Below are 18,588 nucleotides of genomic sequence, written 5' to 3' on the forward strand. Positions count from 1 at the left end.
GCCCTCTCTTGGACTGATGTGGAACAGCCGCACTCAGACATTGTGGAGTATGAGATTAAATACTATGAGAAGGTAGTGAATCACTATAAATTCAGTAGTTGGGGTTTGTAACTCTGTTTGAGGACAATGTTGGTGAAAAATACATGTATGGATAGTTGTTCTATCCAGTCCTTCATGACTGACACACCATAAGAACAACTAAAACCTAGGACTGCTCACACTCACATAATGTCAGAATACATTGTTAACATACAAGCAGATAATCAGTGGTTATGTTACTAACTTCAGGGAAGGAGAGGACTGAAGTCTTAATTCTCTTCAGAAAAGCCTGGCTTTTAATAATTCATTCTTATCTCAGCTCCTATGAGTTCACCAAACAAGTCCTGCCTTTCCATTTGCTTCAGTGGTTTGGATATGATGTGATTTGTTCAGACGTCATTGAATAATGCAAATATCAAGTATACATGTATTTTTGATTGTCCCGGTGTATTATAATCTGCAATTTGCTTTTGTTTAGTGACTATGACCTTGTTTCTATACCTTGCCAGGAACAAGAGCGACTGAGCTATTCATCCATGCGGACCACAATGCCCAGTGTGGTGGTGACAGGACTCAGGCCTTCCACTCTGTATGTTTTCCATGTGCGTGCTCGCACTGCTGCAGGCTACAGCGCATACAGCCCAAAGTTTGAGTTTGCCACTGGAGATGACGGTATGTCATGGGCTACGTGGGTCAGGAGCACTGTAACGGGGATAGACTCCATCTCCCAGGGGTCTAGCGCACTGTAACGGGGACAGACTCCATCTCCCAGGGGTCTAGCGCACTGTAACGGGGACAGACTCCATCTCCCAGGGGTCTAGCGCAATGTAACGGGGACAGACTCCATCTCCCAGGGGTCTAGCGCACTGTAACGGGGATAGACTCCATCTCCCAGGGGTCTAGCGCACTGTAACGGGGATAGACTCCATCTCCCAGGGGTCAAGCGCACTGTAACGGGGATAGACTCCATCTCCCAGGGGTCTAGCGCACTGTAACGGGGATAGACTCCATCTCCCAGGGGTCTAGCGCACTGTAACGGGGATAGACTCCATCTCCCAGGGGTCTAGTGCATTGTAACGGGGATAGACTCCATCTCCCAGGGGTCTAGCGCACTGTAACGGGGATAGACTCCATCTCCCAGGGGTCTAGCGCACTGTAACGGGGATAGACTCCATCTCCCAGGGGTCTAGCACACTGTAACGGGGATAGACTCCATCTCCCAGGGGTCTGTATTTTACAGACAAATATGCAAGGCATAAGCAGAAAATGGAAAAATTAGGCTAATTTATTTTAGCGGTATGTGTTACTGTGGTACTGTTAAGTGTTTTTTCTTGTCTTTGTTCAGATTCTGAGATAGCTTCTGATCAGGGGCATGCTCTGGTGGTCGTAACGGCATCTGTGGGAGGTTTCTCCCTGTTGATCATCCTAACCCTCTTCCTACTCATCACTGGACGGTACAGTCACACACACACACACACACACACACACACACACACACACACACACACACACACACACACACACACACACACACACACTCAATTGTTTTTAAGAGATGTCAAACTTTGGTACATACAACCCTGGATTTGTATACTACATTGGCAGATTCAACTTCATTTGCATTCATTTATGTGCTAGAGGTGTGATTTTGAGACATATTTCACCATTTATTGAGAGTGTGAAAATAGGATACTTAAGGATGATAGTACCTGCATTTTAGGCTATGACCCCCCCAACAAATATATAGATTTGAACTGGGGGTCCTGCCAAAATAATAATAGTTGGACTGGGGGCCCCCACCCTGACAAGTACTTGCAATCGTAGGTTGCCCAGATAAATATTGTGAAAATAGCAGATCTACAAGCACACAACATGCCGTTATAAGCTTGTAGATCGGCTATTTTCCACAATGTTTGCCTCTTTGTTATGTAATATTTTGGCCAATTTGGTATTAAAAATGTCTAAAATGTAATTAAATTGTAACTTTAGAAATGTGCAGATACACTGTATGTTGGTTTGTTTACTGTTGAGTGAGAAAACAATGTAAAATAATTTGGGGATCACCCTGGTTCCCAGTTTATGAACCACTGGACTAAGATATAGTAGAAGAGGCTGGCCGTGTATTGATAGGGTACAGTAATCAGACAGGAAAGGGGAGAGAGATGGGGAGTGACACGAGGCAAAGGCCGTCGGGCTCGGAAGTCGAACCCACAGCACGCCGTCCGGCTGGCTTGGCAGCCTAGCCTAGCTAACCGTCCGGGGTATAATTTGACACAATAGTAGTCTGTTAGTACTAGTGGCACTTGATGTTGTATTCAGTAAGTAAGCACAATGGTGTGATATTTTATAGAAAGGAGAGGGTTATTGTAGGGGTAAGAGAAAGTTTTTTTCTCTCTTTGTTGTTTATTAATTGTCATGAATTAATCCAGAATAAAACAGAGATGGGTAGTGGATAGAAGGAACCCAGTGATGAGAGGGCTCTGACAGTATGCCATTACAGAAGTGACATTTTGTTCTTGGCCTCATGTCTCAGGTGTCAACGGTACATCAAAGCCCAGATGAAGTCGGATGAGAAGAGGAGGGCACGCTTCCAGCGTGGACACGGTAAAGCATTTGGTTTCTTTATTTCTGAATATACAGTAAAATGGGCCTGCGGGTACTGAAGTATTTCGTTAGCATGTTATTTTAACACTGTTTGTGCATTCTTTGTACAGTATGTGATTACCTTGCTTATTATAAGTTAGCTTGACTAATAAGCCAGAGGCGAATCTGCGAAAAATAACTTGCCACACGACAGTGTGATATGAATTTGGCTTATTAGCCAGGCTAATTATAAGTCGCTCTGGATAAGCCTAAATTGTAATTATAAATGAATTGTCTGGGTAATCATTTAGCCAGGCTGAATCTTAAGGACACCAATTGGGTGTATGTATGCATTTTCTATTTTGTCTGTGGTTCATGGGCAGGGGCCAAACCTTACCTACAAAATACAATATGACAATAAGAACAATACAATATAAGACTTCCACCAATATTAAAAAAACAAAAAGTAAAACTAGAGGCAAGCTGTCATGATAAAAGTAATTGTTGGTGAGTGCATTATTATGTGGTTTTAAGTCAGTGTTATAATGTTAATGTTAACTGGTATTGAGTTCAATTGTATTCCTGTAAACCGATATAGGCCTATAGCTATATACCATTATTGTTTTGTTTTTGTTTTTTCAGTTCCGTTCTCAGGGATAAAGACCTATGTGGATCCAGACACTTACGAAGACCCCTCTCAAGCTATCCAGGAGTACACGAGGGAAATTGACCCCTCACGCATAAGCATTGACCGGGTGATTGGAGCAGGTGAAATCACAACACAGTCGCAAACATACTGTATGGCTGAGCTTATGGACCGGCTATAGCCATTTAGATTAGATGTCCTTATTATCCACAAGGGGAAATTGGTTAAGAGTTGGGTCTCTCGCGATCTTTCCTGCTTTCTTCACTGAGATGCTGAAGGGCAGAGCACTGCATCCCACAGAGTTTAGACCCCACATGGGTTACCCTCCACATCTTAGCCTTGTCGGGCTCCTCCGTACCAAGCCAGGAAAGAAAAGGTAAGGAGGCTCTCTATATGGCAGCTGCGAAGGATGGGGGGGGGCAACATCCATATATCTCAGCCTCCGTAGGAGGTAGGTCCACTGCTGGCACTTTGCGAAGATGGCCTTTGTGTTGTCATTAAAGGTCAACCCACTGTCAATAGTGGTCCCGAGATATTTGTAGCTGCCGACCCTCTCCACCACCTCCCGAGTCCCCACCCAGTGTCAGCCGACCCTCTCCACCACCTCCCGAGTCCCCACCCAGTGTCAGCCGACCCTCTCCACCACCTCCCGAGTCCCCACCCAGTGTCAGCCGACCCTCTCCACCACCTCCCGAGTCCCCACCCAGTGTCAGCTGCGGAATAGGGTCGAGGTCATCTCTCCTCCGAGGGCTTATGAGGAGCTCCTTGGTAGTGAAGGTAGTGCTCCTCACACCACTGGTGGAGCTTCTTTGCTTCCTCCTCAAAGTGAACAGGGCTGTTTAAGGTGTCGACCAGAGCAGTATCGTCTGCAAACTTCACGGCCATTCTCGCACTGTCTGAGCTCCTCAGGTTATTGGTATAGAGTGAGAACAGGACTGGGGAAATCACTGTCCCCTGGGTAGACTAATGAGCATTTGCGCCTGTCGTAGACATGCGCAGAGCAAGTTCAGTCAGGGAACCTCAGTCAGCGCGCCGGCCGTTAATTGGGCCACCGCAGCATCAGGCTCTCATCCACATGATTCACCCAGCCAATCACACGCTCACCCAATCTCTCATACCGGCTACTTTAACCGAAGGTTTTGCATTCATCCTCCTGCTTGCTTGCTTGCTGCTGCCTTTTTGTATACTGTGCGCTGCTGTATACAAAGTGCTCACCCACCTCCACCCCAGCTACCACCTGTCGTTTTGGATCTACTGTTTAGGTACGGGGGATTCAGGGTCCCTATGGTCGGGACTGATGCGCTTGACCTGAGTACCTAAAAAGCAGATCCAATACATCGCCAAACCATAATAAATATATTGCATTGATTATCTTGCATCAATAAATATATATATTACATCCTCCTTGAGTTGTCTGACTGAACATCTACCGGTGCCGGTAGATGTAGTCAAAACCAAAGAGGAGGAGGTGTTGACCTTAACAAACTGCTCCCTTTTGAGGAGGAAGTCCATTATCCAGAGGATCATGTGGGGATCCACCTGGAGATCTTTCAGCTTAGTGCAGAGGATGTGGGGCTGCATACAGTTGAAAGCAGAGGAAAAGTCCACAAACAGGATCCTGGCGTATATGCCTGTGCTGTCTCCAATTGACTGTAGGTGCCGGTGTTTAATACAGTTATGACTGCACCCTCCACTGGGTCTTATTTCTGAACGTTTCCATAGTGTGGGGATGGTGTTCTCCTGGAGAGAGCGGTTAAATAGTTAAGCCTAACCCTAACCCTAAATGCCCTAAACCTAAATGACCACTGTGTTTTGTCTCAACACAACCATCTATTATGATATTTTACAGCCCTGTGTGCCTACGTACATTGACAAGCTTTATGTTGATGCTGATCTTCCTTTTCCAGCAACGTGTGTTGAGACTCTGGACATGACAAAACACAGTGATGATTTAGGCCATGTTATCTGCTATGGTGTTGATCCACTGACAGTGAAAACTTAACACTGGTTTCAACACAGCCATCTTTTTAGAGTACATTGTGCTTCAGTATGTTGACAAGCTTCATGGAGATGCTAATTTTCCTTTCCAGCTCGATTTGGCACCTGCCCACAGAGCCAAAACTACTAGTAACTGGTGTACTGACCATGGTATTACTGTGCTTAACTGGCCAGACAACTGGCCTGACCTGAAACCCACAGAGAATCGATGTTATATTGTCAAGAGGAAGGTGTGATACATAAGACGGAACAATAGAAATTAATTTACGGCTGTTATCAAATCAAACCTGGGCTTCCATAACACCTCAACAGTGCAATCAACAAAAAAAGGTTTTAAATACTTATGCACAATGAATTGAGAATATACTGTATGAAAGTTTCACTTTTTTAATTATATTATGGAACTTTTACAAAATATTCGAATTACTTGAGATGGACCTGTATGTATAGCAGATTTGTTATATACACTCTTTAAGGATTAAAGAGTAAGGACTATAAGAAATATCTTCGGTCTATATATCTTCAGTAATACTCCAGAGTAGCTCCTGTGACAGTTCAGATAGATTTCCATATTTCATAGAACAAGAAATCTTGTTTCAATTAAACATTTTACAGGTCTGACAACTGTGACCCAGACACAAGAACTCTTAAAGTAGTGTAAATTTAAATGTCATAGAGGAGCAGTGGAATATAAACTGTCCTACTTTTGAAAACCAGTGGCGTCCCCTGTGAATTGATTCACTAAATTGAACAGACTGTAGTTATCCTATGAATTATACTGAAGACTGTTTCCATTTGTCTCGTTTGAAGAACGTGAGCGCCACTTATGGGAAGCTGCGTGTACTTGCGTACTCTACAGCTACAGAGAACATTGTAGGAGAAAACTTTCGCACACCTAGAAATTAGGGTATGCACAGGTGCGTAGGCCAGTGGACATCAATGAAAGCAATAAGGTACACCCGCACACTGTGTATTTGCTCGGTACATGAGTATTGTCTTATTTAATGAAGCAACGTTTCGGTCCCTCCAAATATACATTTGAATTCCAATGTATCTTCTATAAAATATTTTAAGGAAGAAATCACTGTGGATGTGCTAAGAAATTATCCTGATTTCCTGAGCTGTATTCAGCACAATCATCAGGACAAAGTGTCAACATGTCATCATTAGCATGCCAAATATTACATTTTAGACATTGTGCATGTAATTAATAATCACAGTTTTCTTATGTATGATTTTAAAAGCGAGAGGCATGTAGGCTACCTGACATGTTGGAGAGATTTGGCTGTGTGTGTGTGTGTGTGTGTGTGTGTGTGTGTGTGTGTGTGTGTGTGTGTGTGTGTGTGTGGGTGTGTGTGTGTGTGTGTGTGTGTGTGTGTGTGTGTGTGTGTGTGTGTGTGTGTGTGTGTGTGTTTTTACTGTACTGTGTGCATGTGTCATTATGCCTGTTTCTATATGTCTGCATCATGGCAGGTGAATTTGGAGAAGTGTGCAGCGGCCGTCTGCACACAGCAGGGAAGACGGATGTTGCCGTGGCCATAAAGACTCTAAAAGGCGGCTATGTGGAGCAGCAGAAGCGGGACTTCCTGCGCGAGGCGACCATCATTGGACAGTTCAACAACCCGAACATAGTCCGTCTAGAGGGAGTCGTCACTAAAAGTAAATCTCTCATCACCTTGTTCATTCTCTAACATGTCTTTCTCTAATTTCACTAGTTTCTCAATGTCTGGTCTCGGGCCAAATAGACCCCTACAGGTCTGTAACTCTGAGAGTGCACAAATGGAACTTCTTTTTGTTTTATTTTTGGGATACCAATCTACACTGTACAATTCTCAGTGTTACTTTAACTCTGAGTGGGTACAAATGGAACCAATTGGACCCTTATACAGGTCCATGTGGTCCCATTTTGTACACTCAGAGTCAGAGTCAGACCCATACTGACTGGGGACCCCCTGGTGGTCCCAGGACCTGTCGTTGAGAACCATTCCACTTCTCTGCTCCAATAATGTCCGTGGTGTTTTTCCAGGCAGACCAGTAATGATAGTGGTGGAGTTCATGGACAACGGAGCGCTGGACGCTTTCCTACGGGTAAGAGGAATATGAAACAGGATGATATGGAAAGGAAAATATATTTACTTAAGTACTGTATAATACTTTTCTACTCTACATTGTGGTATTGCTATTTTTACTTAAGTAAAATATATGGCGATACAAGGTTTCATACTGCCTCCCCCTGGCCAGTCGGGTGCCTGATGGAGGGGAAAGGAACTGGTTGGAATAACGTGTTCCTTCCACGAGCTACGTCCAACCAGGGAAACTCCCCATTGCCAGGTGAAAAGAAGCAACTTGGATTCCTCATGCATGGAAGGAAGCATGAGGTCAGTCCGTTGCTCTCCCCAGGTTGCCAGAGCGAGTGTAGCGTCCAGGATTACATTAGATAATTGACACTGGGTGAAAAAATTGGTTGCAAAATCGTATCAAAGAGATACAAGGTTTCTGCCCGACAGCAACGTTATGCTGAGAGGCTCTGCTCTTCTTGCCTCCTCTGTCCAACAACGAACCCAGAGCCATGATGGCCAGTTCACAGTGCTCCAGCTGGCGGGCATGCTGCGCGGCATCGCCACGGGAATGAGCTACCTGTCAGACATAGCTTACATTCACCGAGACCTCGCCGCTCGAAACATCCTGGTGAATGAGAACCTGGTCTGTAAGGTGTCAGACTTTGGCATGTCTCGAGGATTGGACGATGACCCCGACGCTGCATATACCACTATGGTGAGTGTGAGGGGCTCTACACACAAGTGACATTTTGCAGATTTTGAACCTAAATCCCATTGTTCTGAATCTGATGTGAGAAGATCTTATATACTAGACTCTAGTATATAAGATCTTCTCACATCAGATTCTCACGGCAATTATTCCTCCCACAAAATGCCTATATATGTGTGTATGCCTGCAACATTAAATGCACCATTTTACATAATTGATGACACAAAATGTGTCTTCCACAGGGTATTGTAGTTTCATTCTTCAATGATAGATAGATCATATGGGTTAACTCTGGGGACTCTTAATAATATTGTGCTTTATAAACAGGGAGGGAAGATACCGATTCGCTGGACCGCCCCGGAGGCTATTTCTTATGGGAAGTTTTCTTCCGCCAGTGACGTTTGGAGCTACGGCATCGTCATGTGGGAAGTGATGTCATATGGCGAGAGGCCCTACTGGGAGATGTCCAATCAAGACGTGAGTTGCCGCTGATGTTCAATGACTCATCCTGAAGTAGAATCAGCATAGGTTTTGACAAAACTAATTTATAAATCATGAATATACAGTACAACTAATAGCAGTTGATAGACTGCTCAGGTCACATTCAGTAGAGTATTATCAGTGGTTCTTGAGAGGCCAGAAGTTAACCCAGTGTAAGAATGAGATTTTGGGGGTGCTTGACATGAAAATGTTTGAGATACAGTGTCCTGTATGTTCGATCTACTATTAAAATTGCTTTAATAATTTTGAGCAGTTTTAGAAACAACACAAAAGGCTGTCAGAGTTACACTTTTTCACCTAATAGCCACCCTCTAAACTTGTTAAACTGGACCTGATTTTGTTCTGTACTTGGACCCCCGTTTCTGCAGACAAAATCATCATCTACAAGCGGCCATTTTTGGCTTGAATATGGATGCTGGGGTTCAAGTGGTTAAATGTATGCACATATGTGTGTTACTCAGGTAATCCTGTCCATTGAAGAGGGATACCGTCTGCCAGCACCGATGTGCTGCCCTGTGGCATTGCACCAGTTGATGCTGCACTGTTGGCAGAAGGAGCGCAGTCAGCGGCCACACTTCAGTGACATACTCACTTTTCTGGAAAAGCTGATATGCAACCCCAGCGGTCTGCTCACTCTGGTCAACGATGTGCAGAGGTTAGATGAAGCACAAACACGAGAAATTAATTCATCAACATTTGAGTTTATAATAAAGGCATGAAATGAAAACGAAATGGACCCTTACGAGTCACGACCCTTCAATTAGTAGGCTACACTCCCAGAGTTATCAATGGATACAGAGATCAGAGGTACGTAGTTTTAGAAATATAGTGCTTTCAAATTTATAATGGAGCTCAATGACAGATGTTGGCACGTCAAAATATCACTTTCACCTAGAAACTCCATTTTCACTTTTTATAATTCAGCTTACTGTGGAGACACACGCTGGAACTTTTTACTTTTAAATGTTTGCTAGTTTCTGAGTTATTTAACTTAAACGCCCAATGCATTCTCCCAGCTAACATGTCCATCTGGGCCCAATTGTGTTTTGACATGGGCTATGGGCATGAGTTAAGTGGGCCGTGCACCCAGTTTTCACAAAGGGCCCATCCGTGTTAGCCCATATGGGCTTACGTGGGTTTCTAACTGGATCTTAGGTGGTATCCAAATGGGCCATTTTATTTTAGAACCATGTGTGCGCCACCTGTGTTTGCCTATATGGGTTTGAACTGGGATCTGATTGGGCCTTAAGTGGGTACCAGCTGGGCGAATTATATGTGACCCATGTAGGCCACACTTGTGTCCGCCCTCATTGTCTTCCGTCCTGTTTCTGTTGTCACCTGCTGTCGATTGTTCATTCCTACGGATAGGATGCAGTGCGCCACATTGGCGGTGTTTCCAGTTTTCTGTAGTCGTTTCTTCAAGTGTTCAAACTTTATGACTGGATAGCACTCGATCTGTAGAGTCCTACATTACTATCTCCTACGATCAAGGGTTAGGGTTAGGGTACTGTAGCATGCTGTTTTTCATCATTTTTGAGGACGAAAATCACTCCGACACCATGGACTGTAGCCCATGGTCTGGAAGTGATTTTGTCTTTTTTCAAATCCTCGTTTTTCATCGTTTTTGACCATGGATTATAGCCGGGTTAGGGTTAGGTTCCACGGGCTAATAAAGTGTAAATTCGGGGGTCCTTGACAAGAAAAGGTTTGGGAACCACTGTTGTAGAGGGTCTATATAGATAGATGTTGATAGTATTAAGTTAGTGACTTTGACAGTGTACAAATGGAACCACCTTCTACAGGGGCACCATAGAGTCAATCCTGACCTACAGCTTCACCTCTTGGTGAAGGCACAGGAACAACACCAGCTGAATCGGGTGGTGAAGACAGCTGGAAGGATCATTGGTGCCTCTGTTCCCCCCTTGTTGGTGCTCTATAAAGAGCACTGTGCCAGAAGAGCCACCAGCATCATTGGGGACCCCCATCATCCCTCCCACGGCCTGTTTATGCTCCTACCCTCAGGGAAAAGGTACAGGAGTATTAGGGCAAGGACAACTAGGATGAAAAACTGATTTTTTTCCCAAGTGCAGTGAGGCTCTTAAACGAACTGCGCCCCCTACCCCCCCTCCCCCGGCTCGTAAACGAGCTGCGAGATGGTGAGTTCAAACCCCACTCAAGTCTTTACTTTCACGACCAATTTCAGAAGAATAAAACAAACAAAAAAGCAGTGTGAATTGTCTGGAACCAGTGGCTCAGTGTGTTAGAACGCTGCCACATGATCGGGAGATGGTGAGTTCAAACCCCACTCAAGTCTTTACTTTCATAATCGATTTACAGAAGAACAAAACAAACAAAAAAGCAGTGTGAATTGTCTGGAACCAGTGGCTCAGTGTGTTAGAACGCTGCCACATGATCGAGAGATGGTGGGTTAAAACCCCACCCAAGTTTAAACAAAAAAATAAAGGGACCAATCCCACCCCAGTCTTTACTGACACTTTGCATTCCACACTAACATCAAGTAGCACAGAAAAGCTGTGTTGTAGTAACCAGCAGTTAGCTCAGTGTGATGAGTGGCTGTGCTTGTGATCCACAGGTCCAGGGTTCAAATCCCACATTAGTCATGTGGCTCTGTGACACTTTGCTTTGCACACTGACTTTTAGGAGGACAACTTTAAAGCAGCACAGAAATTCCCCATGATTGTGTGCCTCAGTGGGCCAACGGGTAAGTCAAATGTTATCCGTAGTATACCTAGTAAAAGTGTGCCGGTTCAAACCGGGTTCAAATCACAGACAGTGGATAATTGATATCCATAGATCACTGACACTGTCCATATCCATATCCTAGTAGAAGTATGCCGGCCACATACTCCTAGTAGGATGCTGAGTAGGTAGGAGTGTGTGCAGTTAAGAGCCCTGGTGGATAAATCTGATAATATCCATAGAATACCTAGTAGAAGTCTGTCGGTTCAAACCCAACATAGGCTGGTGCTGGTTCAAATCACCATCACCTAGAGTAGGTATGACTGTGTGCCGTTAAGTGGCCCGGTGGATAAATAAGATAATATCCATAGAATACTTAGTGGGATGACAGGAGGAGAGTAGGCGAGGGGGGGTCAGGCAGGAGGAGAGTAGGTGAGGGGACCCAGGGAAGAGGAGAGTAGGTGAGGGGGGGTCAGGCAGGTGGATAGTAGGTGAGGGGACCCAGCGAGGAGGAGAGTAGGTGAGGGGGGGTCAGGCAGGTGGATAGTAGGTGAGGGGACCCCAGGCAGGAGGAGAGTAGGCGAGGGGGGGTCAGGCAGGAGGAGAGTATGTGAGGGGGCCCCAGGCAGGAGGAGAGTATGTGAGGGGGCCCCAGGCAGGAGGAGAGTATGTGAGGGGGCCCCAGGCAGGAGGAGAGTAGGTGAGGGGACCCCAGGCAGGAGGAGAGTAGGTGAGGGGACCCCAGGCAGGAGGAGAGTAGGTGAGGGGACCCCAGGCAGGAGGAGAGTAGGTGAGGGGACCCCAGGCAGGAGGAGAGTATGTGAGGGGGGGGTCAGGCAGGAGGAGAGTATGTGAGGGGGCCCCAGTCAGGAGGAGAGTAGGTGAGGGGGCCCCAGGTAGGAGGAGAGTAGGTGAGGGGACCCCAGGCAGGAGGAGAGTATGTGAGGGGGGGTCAGGCAGGAGGAGAGTATGTGAGGGGGCCCCAGGCAGGAGGAGAGTATGTGAGGGGGCCCCAGGCAGGAGGAGAGTAGGTGAGGGGGCCCCAGGCACGAGGAGAGTAAAACATCGCCGAATGCATTCTCTATGGCAATAGCACAAACTTTGGCATGCTACTAGTCCTACATACTTACACCTAGCAACCCCATTCTAGCCTACTTAGGTCCATCTTAAGGTGGACATATTTTCCTGAAAAGGAATCTTTGAAATGTTTCATAGTTTTAGAAATATAGTGCTTTCAATTTTACAATGGGGCTCAATGGCAGACATTGGCACGTCAAAAATCACTTTCACCTAGAAACTCCATTCACACTTTTTATTATTCAGCTTACTGTGGAGACACATGCTGGAACTTTTTTATTTTGAAATGTTTTGTAGTTTATGAGTTATTTAACTTAAACGCCCAATGCATTCTCTATGGCAATAGCACAAACTTTGGCATGCTACTAGTCCTACATACTTACACCTAGCAACCCCATTCTAGCCTACTTAGGTTCATCTTACGGTGGACATGTTTGCCTGAAAAGGAATCTTTGAAATGTTTCATAGTTTTAGAAATATAGTGCTTTCAAATTTGAGACATTTAACATGGGGCTCAATGGCAGCTCTATAGGCAAGTCAAAAGTCACTTTCACCTAGAAACTCCATTCACACTTTTTATTATTCAGCTTACTGTGGAGACACATGCTGGAACTTTTTTATTTTGAAATGTTTTGAAGTTTATGAGTTATTTAATTGAAATGCCCAATGCATTCTCTATGGCAATAGCACAAACTTTGGCATGCTACTAGTCCTACATACTTACACCTAGCAACCCCATTCTAGCCTACTTAGGTTCATCTTATGGTGGACATGTTTGCCTGAAAAGGAATCTTTGAAATGTTTCATAGTTTTAGAAATATAGTGCTTTCAAATTTGAGACATTTAACATGGGGCTCAATGGCAGCTCTATGGGCACGTCAAAAGTCACTTTCACCTAGAAACTCCATTAACACTTTTTATTATTCAGCTTACTGTGGAGACACATGCTGTAACTTTTTTATTTTGAAATGTTTTGTAGTTTATGAGTTATTTAACTTAAACGCCCAATGCATTCTCTATGGCAATAGCACAAACTTTGGCATGCTACTAGTCCTACATACTTACACCTAGCAACCCCATTCTAACCTACTTAGGTCCATCTTAAGGTGGACATATTTTCCTGAAAAGGAATCTTTGAAATGTTTCATAGTTTTAGAAATATAGTGCTTTCAATTTTACAATGGGGCTCAATGGCAGACATTGGCACGTCAAAAATCACTTTCACCTAGAAACTCCATTCACACTTTTTATTATTCAGCTTACTGTGGAGACACATGCTGGAACTTTTTTATTTTTAAATGTTTTGTAGTTTATGAGTTATTTAACTTAAACGCCCAATGCATTCTCTATGGCAATAGCACAAACTTTGGCATGCTACTAGTCCTACATACTTACACCTAGCAACCCCATTCTAGCCTACTTAGGTTCATCTTACGGTGGACATGTTTGCCTGAAAAGGAATCTTTGAAATGTTTCATAGTTTTAGAAATATAGTGCTTTCAAATTTGAGACATTTAACATGGGGCTCAATGGCAGCTCTATAGGCAAGTCAAAAGTCACTTTCACCTAGAAACTCCATTCACACTTTTTATTATTCAGCTTACTGTGGAGACACATGCTGGAACTTTTTTATTTTGAAATGTTTTGTAGTTTATGAGTTATTTAATTGAAATGCCCAATGCATTCTCTATGGCAATAGCACAAACTTTGGCATGCTACTAGTCCTACATACTTACACCTAGCAACCCCATTCTAGCCTACTTAGGTTCATCTTATGGTGGACATGTTTGCCTGAAAAGGAATCTTTGAAATGTTTCATAGTTTTAGAAATATAGTGCTTTCAAATTTGAGACATTTAACATGGGGCTCAATGGCAGCTCTATGGGCACGTCAAAAGTCACTTTCACCTAGAAACTCCATTAACACTTTTTATTATTCAGCTTACTGTGGAGACACATGCTGTAACTTTTTTATTTTGAAATGTTTTGTAGTTTATGAGTTATTTAACTTAAACGCCGAATGCATTCTCTATGGCAATAGCACAAACTTTGGCATGCTACTAGTCCTACATACTTACACCTAGCAACCCCATTCTAGCCTACTTAGGTCCATCTTAAGGTGGACATATTTTCCTGAAAAGGAATCTTTGAAATGTTTCATAGTTTTAGAAATATAGTGCTTTCAATTTTACAATGGGGCTCAATGGCAGACATTGGCACGTCAAAAATCACTTTCACCTAGAAACTCCATTCACACTTTTTATTATTCAGCTTACTGTGGAGACACATGCTGGAACTTTTTTATTTTGAAATGTTTTGTAGTTTATGAGTTATTTAACTTAAACGCCCAATGCATTCTCTATGGCAATAGCACAAACTTTGGCATGCTACTAGTCCTACATACTTACACCTAGCAACCCCATTCTAGCCTACTTAGGTTCATCTTACGGTGGACATGTTTGCCTGAAAAGGAATCTTTGAAATGTTTCATAGTTTTAGAAATATAGTGCTTTCAAATTTGAGACATTTAACATGGGGCTCAATGGCAGCTCTATAGGCAAGTCAAAAGTCACTTTCACCTAGAAACTCCATTCACACTTTTTATTATTCAGCTTACTGTGGAGACACATGCTGGAACTTTTTTATTTTGAAATGTTTTGTAGTTTATGAGTTATTTAATTGAAATGCCCAATGCATTCTCTATGGCAATAGCACAAACTTTGGCATGCTACTAGTCCTACATACTTACACCTAGCAACCCCATTCTAGCCTACTTAGGTTCATCTTACGGTGGACATGTTTGCCTGAAAAGGAATCTTTGAAATGTTTCATAGTTTTAGAAATATAGTGCTTTCAAATTTGAGACATTTAACATGGGGCTCAATGGCAGCTCTATAGGCAAGTCAAAAGTCACTTTCACCTAGAAACTCCATTCACACTTTTTATTATTCAGCTTACTGTGGAGACACATGCTGGAACTTTTTTATTTTGAAATGTTTTGTAGTTTATGAGTTATTTAATTGAAATGCCCAATGCATTCTCTATGGCAATAGCACAAACTTTGGCATGCTACTAGTCCTACATACTTACACCTAGCAACCCCATTCTAGCCTACTTAGGTTCATCTTATGGTGGACATGTTTGCCTGAAAAGGAATCTTTGAAATGTTTCATAGTTTTAGAAATATAGTGCTTTCAAATTTGAGACATTTAACATGGGGCTCAATGGCAGCTCTATAGGCACGTCAAAAGTCACTTTCACCTAGAAACTCCATTAACACTTTTTATTATTCAGCTTACTGTGGAGACACATGCTGTAACTTTTTTATTTTGAAATGTTTTGTAGTTTATGAGTTATTTAACTTAAACGCCCAATGCATTCTCTATGGCAATAGCACAAACTTTGGCATGCTACTAGTCCTACATACTTACACCTAGCAACCCCATTCTAGCCTACTTAGGTTCATCTTACGGTGGACATGTTTGCCTGAAAAGGAATCTTTGAAATGTTTCATAGTTTTAGAAATATAGTGCTTTCAAATTTGAGACATTTAACATGGGGCTCAATGGCAGCTCTATAGGCAAGTCAAAAGTCACTTTCACCTAGAAACTCCATTCACACTTTTTATTATTCAGCTTACTGTGGAGACACATGCTGGAACTTTTTTATTTTGAAATGTTTTGTAGTTTATGAGTTATTTAATTGAAATGCCCAATGCATTCTCTATGGCAATAGCACAAACTTTGGCATGCTACTAGTCCTACATACTTACACCTAGCAACCCCATTCTAGCCTACTTAGGTTCATCTTACGGTGGACATGTTTGCCTGAAAAGGAATCTTTGAAATGTTTCATAGTTTTAGAAATATAGTGCTTTCAAATTTGAGACATTTAACATGGGGCTCAATGGCAGCTCTATAGGCAAGTCAAAAGTCACTTTCACCTAGAAACTCCATTCACACTTTTTATTATTCCGCTTACTGTGGAGACACATGCTGTAACTTTTTTATTTTGAAATGTTTTGTAGTTTATGAGTTATTTAATTGAAATGCCCAATGCTTTCTCTATGGCAATAGCACAAACTTTGGCATGCTACTAGTCCTACATACTTACACCTAGCAACCCCATTCTAGCCTACTTAGGTTCATCTTATGGTGGACATGTTTGCCTGAAAAGGAATCTTTGAAATGTTTCATAGTTTTAGAAATATAGTGCTTTCAAATTTGAGACATTTAACATGGGGCTCAATGGCAGCTCTATAGGCACGTCAAAAGTCACTTTCACCTAGAAACTCCATTAACACTTTTTATTATTCAGCTTACTGTGGAGACACATGCTGTAACTTTTTTATTTTGAAATGTTTTGTAGTTTATGAGTTATTTAACTTAAACGCCCAATGCATTCTCTATGGCAATAGCACAAACTTTGGCATGCTACTAGTCCTACATACTTACACCTAGCAACCCCATTCTAGCCTACTTAGGTTCATCTTACGGTGGACATGTTTGCCTGAAAAGGAATCTTTGAAATGTTTCATAGTTTTAGAAATATAGTGCTTTCAAATTTGAGACATTTAACATGGGGCTCAATGGCAGCTCTATAGGCAAGTCAAAAGTCACTTTCACCTAGAAACTCCATTCACACTTTTTATTATTCAGCTTACTGTGGAGACACATGCTGTAACTTTTTTATTTTGAAATGTTTTGTAGTTTATGAGTTATTTAATTGAAATGCCCAATGCATTCTCTATGGCAATAGCACAAACTTTGGCATGCTACTAGTCCTACATACTTACACCTAGCAACCCCATTCTAGCCTACTTAGGTTCATCTTATGGTGGACATGTTTGCCTGAAAAGGAATCTTTGAAATGTTTCATAGTTTTAGAAATATAGTGCTTTCAAATTTGAGACATTTAACATGGGGCTCAATGGCAGCTCTATAGGCACGTCAAAAGTCACTTTCACCTAGAAACTCCATTAACACTTTTTATTATTCAGCTTACTGTGGAGACACATGCTGTAACTTTTTTATTTTGAAATGTTTTGTAGTTTATGAGTTATTTAACTTAAACGCCCAATGCATTCTCTATGGCAATAGCACAAACTTTGGCATGCTACTAGTCCTACATACTTACACCTAGCAACCCCATTCTAGCCTACTTAGGTTCATCTTACGGTGGACATGTTTGCCTGAAAAGGAATCTTTGAAATGTTTCATAGTTTTAGAAATATAGTGCTTTCAAATTTGAGACATTTAACATGGGGCTCAATGGCAGCTCTATAGGCAAGTCAAAAGTCACTTTCACCTAGAAACTCCATTCACACTTTTTATTATTCAGCTTACTGTGGAGACACATGCTGGAACTTTTTTATTTTGAAATGTTTTGTAGTTTATGAGTTATTTAACTTAAACGCCCAATGCATTATCTATGGCAATAGGCAATAGCACAAACTTTGGCATGCTACTAGTCCTACATACTTAAACCTACCAACCCCATTCTAGCCTACTTAGGTTCATCTTACGGTGGACATGTTTGCCTGAAAAGGAATCTTTGAAATGTTTCATACTGTAGTTCTAAGATTGTCTTACTGTACATGGTCCAATTATCACTATATATGTTCACATGCTATTCAAACCTTCATATTCCTGTCCCTTTTGTTTGTCAATATAGTTTCCCAGAATCCCCAGGAGACATGTCAGACTATCCTCTTTTCATCTCCATCGGTGACTGGCTTGACTCTATCAAAATGAGCCAATATAAGAACAACTTCCTGGCAGCAGGCTACACAACACTGGATTCTATTTCTACCATGAGCATAGAGTGAGTGAGTAAAAGATCACACCTGATCTTTTAGAAATTACATGCATGGCAAAGTGTGGGGTTACAAAATGATAATGCAAGCACTTATACTGTATGTGAATTTATATTAGTTTTTCTCTAAGATTGTTTAAATGCTACAATCCGTGAATTTAAAGAATAAAACCTTATTTTAATAAATCTGGTAGAGTATAATATTAATATACCTAGCACAATTTCAGAAATGTTAAAGGAACACTTCACCACTTTTCAACCAACCTTCATATAATTGGTCCTCACTAATGTTCATGATAAAATGCCAGTCTTTTTCTACTCGCTCTGTGTCTCATAGGAGTGCTGTGGGCAGTTCAGAAACCCACCAGTGACATCATTGATGCTAATCAAAACTGCAGCTTTTTATTCCTGAAAAGTTGGAAGCCATCGTTCTCACGATAATACAAATCTAAATATATATAT

The 18,588-nt window shown here is 42.3% G+C and overlaps 1 protein-coding gene across 2 annotated transcripts in view; it reads left to right on the forward strand.

Annotated features, from left to right (window-relative positions):
- epha6 (eph receptor A6) overlaps positions 1–18,588 on the forward strand; it is a 69,508-nt gene that overhangs the window by 49,650 nt on the left and 1,270 nt on the right. Inside the window, exons 9-19 of one of the 2 annotated variants that reach the window (XM_083759704.1) lie at positions 1–72; positions 549–711; positions 1,385–1,493; positions 2,573–2,643; positions 3,265–3,390; positions 6,740–6,925; positions 7,293–7,354; positions 7,832–8,041; positions 8,363–8,512; positions 8,998–9,191; positions 17,986–18,135. The exon at positions 1–72 is cut by the window's left edge and continues 53 nt beyond it. In XM_083759704.1, coding sequence (XP_083615830.1) covers positions 1–72; positions 549–711; positions 1,385–1,493; positions 2,573–2,643; positions 3,265–3,390; positions 6,740–6,925; positions 7,293–7,354; positions 7,832–8,041; positions 8,363–8,512; positions 8,998–9,191; positions 17,986–18,135 — 1,493 coding nt within the window. Of the gene's footprint in view, positions 73–548; positions 712–1,384; positions 1,494–2,572; positions 2,644–3,264; positions 3,391–6,739; positions 6,926–7,292; positions 7,355–7,831; positions 8,042–8,362; positions 8,513–8,997; positions 9,192–17,985; positions 18,140–18,588 lie in introns of both variants that reach the window. The other variant, XM_083759705.1, reaches the window with a different exon arrangement.

This window comes from Protomyctophum parallelum (genome assembly GCF_964188405.1).
Source record: "Protomyctophum parallelum genome assembly, chromosome: 2".
NCBI lineage: Eukaryota > Metazoa > Chordata > Actinopteri > Myctophiformes > Myctophidae > Protomyctophum > Protomyctophum parallelum.